Source organism: Arachis hypogaea, chromosome 3 (assembly GCF_003086295.3).
Source record: "Arachis hypogaea cultivar Tifrunner chromosome 3, arahy.Tifrunner.gnm2.J5K5, whole genome shotgun sequence".
Taxonomy (NCBI): domain Eukaryota; kingdom Viridiplantae; phylum Streptophyta; class Magnoliopsida; order Fabales; family Fabaceae; genus Arachis; species Arachis hypogaea.
Window position 1 is genome coordinate 58,694,958 of NC_092038.1, and position 9,737 is coordinate 58,704,694.

Genomic DNA, 9,737 nt, shown 5'->3' on the forward strand with positions numbered 1-9,737 from the left:
GCACTCCTTACAACCTCCCGGCGCCTGCGACAATACTTCCAAGCTCACCCCGTGACGGTCCGAACCGACCAGGCGGTCAAGCAAGTATTACAGAAACCCGACCTAGCGGGAAGAATGCTAGCATGGTCCATCAAGTTATCCCAATTCCAGGTCAAGTTCGAACCCCATAACGCTATCAAAGCACAAGTCTTGACCGATTTCATCGCCGAAATGACTCCGGGAAAACCCACCCCCGAACCATGGAAACTGCACGTCGACGGCTCGTCAAACTCCACTCACGGAGGCGCCGGAATCATACTCGAAAACCAAAACGGGATCACAATTGAACAGTCAGTACGATACGAATTTCCAGTATCAAATAACCAGGCAGAATACGAGGCCCTCTTGGCAGGCCTGACCCTAGCCCGAGAAGTCGGAGTAAAGGCCCTAGAGGTAAATACCGACTCCCAGGTAGTCAGTTCCCAAATCAACGGAAGCTACCAGACACGAGATCCCCTGCTCCAACAGTACCTCGCCAAGGTAAACAAACTAAAAGAAGGGTTCGAAAGCATTACCATACAACATGTTCCTAGGGAACGAAACGCCAAGGCAGACCTACTTTCCAAGCTAGCCAGTACCAAACCGGGACACGGTAACAAATCGCTAATTCAGGAGGTCGTTAGGTCACCTTCTGTATCAACAACAGTCAACGCCCATCTGAGGTCCTCAAATTGAGAGTCCTGGACGCACCCTATCCTACAATACCTCCTCGACGGAACTTTGTCCCCAGACCCGAAAGAGGGAAAGCGAATAAAAAGGGAAGCCGCCAACTATACCATCATAGCAGGACAACTATACAAACGTGGTTTCTCGCAACCCCTACTCAAATGCGTCGAACGCGGGGACACGGAATACATACTCCGCGAAATCCACGAAGGCTGCTGCGGTCACCACGTCGGAGGCAAAACATTAGCCCAAAAAATCATCAGGGCTGGCTACTACTGGCCCACAATCATTCGAGACTCCATACAATTAGTAAAAAGCTGTGACAAATGCTAAAGACACACCAATATCCACCAAGCCGCCCCACACCAACTCAGCACCATATCGGCAGAACGGCCGTTCGGCACTTGGGGATCGACCTCGTCGGGCCCTTCCCTACAGCTCCCGGCCAACTCAGATATCTCATTGTCGCCATAGATTACTACACCAAATGGATCGAGGCCGAACCTCTGGCCTCCATAACGGCGACCCAGTGCCGGAAGTTCGTTTGGCGGCAGATCATCACCCGATTCGGAATCCCCGAAGTCGTCATCTCGGACAACGGAACCCAGTTTGCCGACAAAAAATTCAGAGAATTCTTAGAAGGATTACACATATCCCATCACTTCAGCTCGGTAGAACACCCCCAAACAAACGGACAGGTGGAATCCGCAAACAAAATAATTATCAAAGGACTCAAAAAACGGCTCGACGAAGCCAAAGGACTATGGGCAGACGAATTAGGGTCAGTCCTATGGTCATACCGAACAACACCACAAACGACCACGGGGGAAACGCCTTTCCGATTAACATACGGCATAGAAGCAGTCGTCCCAGTAGAAATCGGAGACCCAAGCCCTAGAAAAACGGTCGGAGGTAACGATGAAGAAGCAGAACGAGACCTCATTAACTAAGAAAGAAATATAGCTCACATCAAAGAGCTAGCACTCAAACAAAGAATCAGCTTAAGATATAATCACGGCGTCATCCGACGAGAATTCGCGGCCGATGACCTCATCCTACGACGAAACGATATCGGTCCCCCGACCCCAGGAGAAGGAAAGCTCGCCCCCAACTGGGAAGGACCATACAGAATCAAAGCTGTAATCGGAAAAGGGGCGTACAAACTCGAACGGCTCAATAGCGACAAAGTCCCGAGGACATGGAACGCCGCCAACTTGCGACGATACTACACCTAGACCGACCTAAATAGGTCGCCCCCCTTATTTTTTCCTTTTCTACTTTTATACTTTATTTATATTTTTTCTCCTCCCAGATTTCCAAGGTTTTAAAGGGATTTCGCATCTAAGTTTTAATCTCGGGTACTCTTTCTCGCCGTTAACGGAGGGTTTTAATGAGGCCCAACCATTCAATAAATATTCCATTAAAAGCTATTTCTACTTTTTTACACGTCCCAAAATACGGAACAAAAGACACGGCCACGACTGGGGGACTGATCACCCCCCAGGCCCAACACACGGATATCCACAAAAACCCGACCAAACGACGGTCCGAGGAAATGAAAAAACAAACGGAATAGCTCAAAACATATAAAAAGGCCCGAACGGCCGAAAAAACCATAATACAGAACATACAAAGGCCCGGACGGCCGAAAATATGATTAAACGGTTCCCAATGTCACGGCCCTTGGCCATCCAACATATTCAGAAACAAACAAGTTCAAAATAAAAATTAGAGAGATAAAAAAGCTACTCGAGGTCAACAATCCGGCTGTCACGAACGGTTTTAAACGCTCCCATCACAGACACGTCCACGCCCGGAGCCAGCACCAGGGCCTGTGCCTTCATCGTCTCCTCGGTAGCAGCAATCGCATCTTTAGCGTCAGCCAACAACCCCGTCTTCTCCCTCTTCAAGGCAGCAACCTCGGCCTTCAGAGCCTCTAACTCAGCGAGAAGAACGGCAGCTTGAGAACCCACATCTGAAGCCCGCTGCCGCTCCTCTGCCAATTGAGAAAGAAGCAAAGTCTCAACCCCGGCAAGACGGAGAATCTCCGCCCCGGCTTCCTTAGAAGACTTCACTGCCCTCTCCTTCGCAGCTTCGGCAGCCTCAAGTTCCCCCTTCAACTTGGCTACCTCAGCCTGAGAATGGTGAAGCTTCTTATCCAACAAACCAACTTGAGCCATCACGGGCTCAGCCTTCCGAACAACGACAGTAGACCGGAGGAGAGCACGATACACTGACTTAGCCTAAAACGAAACATCGCAGCCATAAAAAAACGGCTCCGTCCCAGGCATCAAGTGTTGGTCAATAAACCCCGAGGCATCAAAGCGTCGGTCCATCATGCTGGGCACAAGACCCTCATCCTCAAAAGTCTCGCTGCTCGGTTCCTCAGGCCTCTTTCTCTTCTGAGAAGCCTCAGCAGCCGTCATTACGATGACCTCAGGAGAGTTCACAGGACCAGGAGAAACTTGAACATCGGCCGCGCACCCAAGGGAACCTCCTCCTGAGAAACCGGTCGAGAATCCACGGCAGGGTTAGAGGCAGGAGTAGCCAAGGACGACGACCCCTCTTCCTGGGCCATCGCTGCCTTCAAACGTGCCAAGGATGTCAAGCCACCAGCCATCTCAACTGCAAGGAAACAAGAAACAAAAATTCCAAAGTTACAAAAACGGGAAACAAAACATAAAAACCAAGAAAAGAACAGACACACACGACACACACCAACATACGACCGGCAAGCAACCGGATCTCCCATCACGTCCCGGGGATTAAGGGGACACTCTCCAAATAACTGCCACAGAACAAAAGCGATGTCCCGTTCCTCCGAGGACAGAAACTCCTTCGAAACCCGAGTAAACACGGACGGACCAGCCTTAAAATTCCAATAAGTGGGGAACCGACATTCGCCCTCCAGCGTCAACCAAAAAGGATGATGCCCCCTCGCGGGACGAACTTTAAAATAACCACTCTTAAAACCGTGGAAGGAATCTTCATACAAACCGAAAACACGACAGTGAGGCTGAGCTCGGAAGGACACATACCCCTTCTTGTGCTTCCCCTCCTTAGTCGGGAGAGTACACAAGAAGAGGAAAAGGAAAACGTTTACTAAGGCAGGTAGGTCTAAAAAATCACAAACAAGTTCGAAAGACCGTATCGCCGCCCAGCTATTCGGATGAAGCTGAGACAGCGCCACGGAGCACCGGTTCAATAACTACTGAACAAACGGAGAAAAGGGGAGCCGAACACCGAGCCGGGTAAACATCGCCTCGTACACCCACATCCAATCTGGCACTGTCGGGGAGTCGAGATTGGTATAGCAAACCCTCTCGTCAACCCCAGGGAGGGAAAGCTCATAGTGGCGTTCAGCATCGCCACCCCCACAAACAGCCCCTTCATCACGGAGCCGTTGGAGGTCCGCCTCCGTCATCCGCGACGGCGTCCCCCAAACATCACTAGTGACCCAAGAAAAAAGGACAGGGACACCCCCCGCCGGGGCCACCGGAGCCCTCACACCCTCCGTCCGTCGGCGAGCCATACCTAAAATATCGACGAGCACCACCGTCAGCCAAACCTCACAGCAGAAAACGGCGAATAAAACCAAAAACAAACACCACCACCGCACACCACCAATTATACGGTCGCACTCCCCCACCAACAGAACTATCTACCACCATACAAACACCATAAAACTACTCTAAAGCTACACTTAGCAAAAACAAAACAAAGGCAGTAGAAGACAGAGCAGAAGAAACAAAAAGAAACGAAGAAATACCAACCTGATAAATCAAAGGAAAGTAAACCCGAAGGAAAAATGCCATAGAAGAAGACCAATCGAAACCTCAGAACGCGAAGTGAAGAATGGAAATTACTCTGATTGAAAAAAGAAGCAATAGAGAAACAAAGACGAGGGAACTGAAGAAGCAAAACCAAAACGGTTTTCGAAAAAGGTGAAACGACGAAAATACCCTCAGAAAGCAAAGTAAACGCGAGGGCAAAAAAGAAAAAACACGGCTCGCAATAAATACCCCCCATCGAAAAAAGTGACGCCTCGGAGAATACAACGGGCGCGACTGATACGGAAGAGTCACATCAGACCTAAACGGTCAGACGAATCTTCCACGACACGAAACCAAGACGCCGACCTCATCTCGAAGGAACCAGACGGGCACCCGAGAAAAAATCGAAGCCCGCAACGAAAACAAACGTCTCCCAGCGACAGCCCGACCTCGCTCGCTCTCCCGCTGCGGGGGCAACTGTTACGGATCCGACCCACGGATCCTGCACACGGAGCAGCCCCCATACCCGGTTGCTCGGGTACAACCCGCTTCGACCTGAAGGCCCAGAACCGGCCCTTCAGAGCTTCTTACCAACTTTCGAATTCAAACACCTCCCTTATCTTGGCCAAACAAGATAAGATAAAATAACTATCATCGCCTATAAATAAGAGGACCCAGGTCCCTCCAGGTACTCACTCATTCCTGACACCTTATACCTCTTAGATCCATTCTGACTTGAGCGTCGGAGTGTCTTTGCAGGTACCTCCCCCCCGCCGCTCTACCCGAATAGTCCGACATCCGCTTCGACCAGCAGGTTCCCGATCCTCCTCTCAACCCGTACCAGAGACATCTTGTACAAGTATAAATGAAAGGAGATTTTTATGGTGTCTATTAATTATTGCCTAACTTTTGTCTATCTTATTTTTTGCGATAAATTTTGATTTTTTAAAAATAATTTATTTTTATATCTTTTAAATTAAATATTAATGTTTAACCATTTTTAGTAAATAGACACTATTTTTTAGGCTCCATAGCATTCACCTGAATGAAATCTGTATACTTTAAATGGCCAATTTTGTTTGGCTCATTCGTCTTAGCTAAATGTTTATGCTTTGATTGTGCGATACGCTTTCGCTTCTGGTTATTATGTATGTCTTGTACATCAAGATTCTAAAAACTGATTTGAACCCACGATTGTGAACTGAAAAGAATTTTAATTTGGTTATAAACAATAACTGCTATTGGACTGTCGAATTGGTCGGAAACTGCCCGGTCGAACCGGTCAGGAACCTGCCGGTTTTCACATTTGCACGAAAACGGCACCTTTTTATGCATTAAAAAAGAAAAAAAAAAAAAGAGAAAACGGAAACCCTAATGGCCTAATCCCCTTCCCCCTTCGTTGAGCAATGAGCACTCACTCACTCATAAGTCATAAGCCATTAGTCATAACTACCAGCAGCAGCATCGAGCTCCTACATCACTCCGTCAATTGCTCCATCTAGCCACCGCCGTGTCACCGCCGCCGTCGCAACTGCTCGAAACCGCCTTCCCCACTACTGTCATCTCCACCACTGCTCGAAGCCACCGTCCACTTGCTCTCGTCACTCCGTCACTCTCGTCCACTGTCGTCTCCATCACTCCGTCACTTGCTATCATCTTGCGTCATTCCTCCATCGCGCAAAGCCTCTGTTCCGCCGTGTCGTCTCTGTTCCACCACGCTCCAACCCTTCTCTGCTCCAGCCATCCGGTTCTTTCTCACCTCTATGCTCTATTAGGTATTCTTCTTAGGATTTTTAATCTGTAATTTTCCATTTTTCTTCTTTAATTATTATTGTCATTACTCTGGGTTGGTTTAGGATTGTCGATGATGTTCTTGAATCTTGATTATGATATTGTGTGGTTCTATTGTTAATTTGTTATGGTTCTGTTGTTACAGTGACTGATTTTCTTTAATATATGAACTTATGGTTCTGTTGTGAATTTTTTTTTTGGTTGTGTACCTATTGTTGTCATCACTCTGGTTTGGTTTAGGATTGTCGATGAAGTTCTTGATTCTTGATTATGATACTCTGTGGTTCTATTGGTAATTTGTTATGGTTCTGTTTACAGTGACTGATTTTCTTTGATTCTGTTATGGACTTATGGTTTTGTTGTGAATTTTTTTTGGTTGTGTACCTATTGTTGTCATTACTCTGGTTTGGTTTAGGATTGCTGATGATGTTGATGATGTTCTTGTATCTTGATTATGATCTTTTGTGGTTCTATTGTTAATTTGTTATGGTTCTATTGTTACAGTGACTGATTTTCTTTGATTCTCATATGGACTTATGGTTTTGTTGTGAATTTTTTTTGGTTGTGTCCTATTGATGTTGACATTTCATGATTAGTTGTTTCTTTTATTATTTGACTTTTGAGTTTGTATTTAGATGAGATTATAATGTTGTGGTTGTGTTGTACTTTTAATTTGGATGATATTTTGAAGTTTATATTAGTCTATAGTTATGTTTTAGTGTGTTTATTTATAGTTTTATTTGTTATTTTAATATAAAACGTTTTTTTGGTTGAACCAATTAAACTGGTTGAACTAGTAAACTAGTGAACTAATAACTAGAGCGGTTCGATGACCAGTTTGATTTTTTTTAACCTTGTTGTACACGAGTTCAGAGTCTAGTCTATTGTGGATAAGTCTTCTTTTTTGTGGTAGCTAACTTTGAATTCTTTTCTGATGGTTCAAAGTTAAAACATCCCTTTTGGAGTTTGGATTTTCTATCCATGTTGTTGATGTTATTGTCTTGATATACTAATTGAGTAATTTGAAATCTTTTGAAGACTAAATTCTTATGATTTGATCTTCCAAGGCCTCTCATCTTGGAGGATGAAAGGGTCCCGGCTTAATCTAGCTTTTTGCAATCTGAGTATTGGGTTCGAATTAGTTTATTTTGAATTCATTTAGGTTGTTGCTATATCATATCATTTAGCTTTTTGGTTTGTGTTTGTGCATATCATTAGGCAATTTTTGAGGAAAAATATATACATAGAGAGGGAAGAGAGAGAGAGGGAAGAGAGGAGAGAGGGGGGAGGGAGAGAGAGAGGAGAGAAGGAGAGAGGGGGAGACAGATAAGAAAAGAGAGAAGAGGAAGAAAAATATGACCAATTCAGTAATAATTTCACCAGAACAACAATACAAGCAAATTTGACATAGTTATCATATACTATTGTTGGATTGGTCCTAAACTTTTTGAAAATTTAGTGGTCAAGGGTATTGATGCAAATTAAAAATTTTTAGGATGAAATTAAAACAATATAAAAGAATAAATGACCATTTGTACCCATGAAAGATGATAATGCTGACATATGTATCCATGATAGATCGAAACTGATCTTGTACTCACGAAAGTTGCCCTCCGTGTGACAAAAGTACCTTACTTTGGTTATGCACTTGCTTCGTTATTATCCGAACCTACGTGGCACCCCCAACCCTCCAAAGCCCTATCCCTCTTCAATTCCATTTCTAATTTCAACCATCCATCCCTATTCCATGGCAGCAGCTTCCTCCTCCTCTGCCTCCAGGGCCGCTCTTCCGTCCCTTCACACGTTCGCTTCATCCTCGCGCTCTCCTTCCCAACTCTTCCTCTTTTTCAAACTCTTCTCCCTCAAAAAGTGAGAAGCTCCAAACAATCACAAAACACCTATGGGGGATGGAGAATACAATGCCATGCCACCATCAGAGGCCATTTCTCGATTTGGGTTCAATCCCTCAAAAATCGCATTCTGAACCGGCGTCGAACCACAGGCGCCACTGCTCTTTGGAGATCGTAAACCCTATGCCGGAGTATGAGACTTTTCCCGAAATGGCTTCAAACCAGTCGTTCGTCCCTGAGATCGGACCTGACGGTCTCCCTCGAGAAGCTTTCGTCATTAGCTATACCGAGAAGGTACTTCTCTATTCTTCGCTCTTCAATTCAATTCCATCGCTACTTCATTTTCTCATTCTTCGATTCCTTTGTTCTCCTTGTTGCAGATCATCGAAGAAGAGAAACTTCAGTTGCACAGACAACTTCTCTGTCTCTGGCTATTTTTTTATTCATTTGGATCGGCGATGAGTTTGTGCTTGGTTCTTGATTCTTTTTGTGCGGTTGCATTTTCAGCATTGTTTCAAGTTAAGTTGTTTTACTTCGATGGTCGAATTGAATTCATTGTTTTTTGTTCTTTTGGTTTACAAGTAATTTTAATTTTTGTTTTTTCTGAAGTAGAAATTGGACATCAATTTTATATAATCCAATGATTCTTCTGGCAAAGATAACTAAAACTCTGTGGCTATGATGATTGAAGATGCAATAACGAGCTGGGGAAGCAATAGGAGGGTTTGAAAAAGAGGAATAGTTGGGAAGGAGAGTGCGAGGATGAAGTGAAGGTGTGAAGGGATGGAAGAGCGGCCATGGCGGCAGTGGAGGAGGAAGCTGCTAGCTGCTGCCATGGAATAGGGATGGGTGGTTAAAATTAGAAATGGAATTGAAGAGGGATAGGGTTTTGGAGGGTTGGGGTGCCACGTAGGTTTGGATAATAACGAAGCAAGTGCATAACCAAAGCAGGGTACTTTTGTCACACGGAGGGCAACTTTCGTGAGTACAAGATCAGTTTCGATCTATCATGGGTACATATGTCAGCGTTATCATCTTTTATGGGTACAAATGGTCATTTATTCCAAAATAAAACTTAGGATATTTATGAAGCTTTTGACATGGTTCCGTATTCAAGGACAAAAAATATATTTTACCCAAAAAATAATTAAGAAAAAAATTGCCGCTTCTAATTGTTACTCTTGGAGGCACAAACCATTGTCGAACCAACTTAATGACTTAATAGCATTCCTCTATCAATCGTATTATTGTTAATTGAGTGTAGGCTAATGTTCCTTAGGGCATGGAGGGGCAACACAACAAGACGGTGAGAATATTTGTCGGTGGATTGGCGGAATCAGTAACTAAACAAGACCTCCACAGTTTGTTCAGCTCTTTTGGCAATGTCGAAGCAGTCGAAACAATCCGAACCAAAGGTTGCAGTTTCGCCTATCTTGACTTCCTTCCTTCTCCCACCGATAACAAATCTCTTTCCAGGCTTTTTAGCAAGGTTAGTTTTTTCTCTTATTCTTTTAGTTAAAACTTCATTAAATTCAATTGATTATAACAATATGCATTTTCTGTTAAAAACTAAAAAAAAATTTATTGTCTTAGAAGTATAATGGTTGTGTTTGGAAGG

General features: G+C 44.6%; 1 protein-coding gene across 1 annotated transcript; it reads left to right on the top strand.

The window, feature by feature from the left end:
* Window positions 1-114: 114 nt before the first annotated feature.
* On the top strand, window positions 115-714 carry LOC140183492 (uncharacterized). Its single transcript, XM_072231940.1, has one exon. It carries the CDS (start codon window positions 115-117, stop codon window positions 712-714), a length of 600 nt encoding a protein of 199 aa, XP_072088041.1.
* The last annotated feature ends 9,023 nt before the right edge of the window (window positions 715-9,737 follow it).

What these genes read in the sequence shown, in the direction of transcription:
- LOC140183492 (XM_072231940.1), top strand. Translation starts at nt 115, where the DNA reads ATGCTAGCATGGTCCATCAAGTTATCCCAATTCCAGGTCAAGTTCGAA.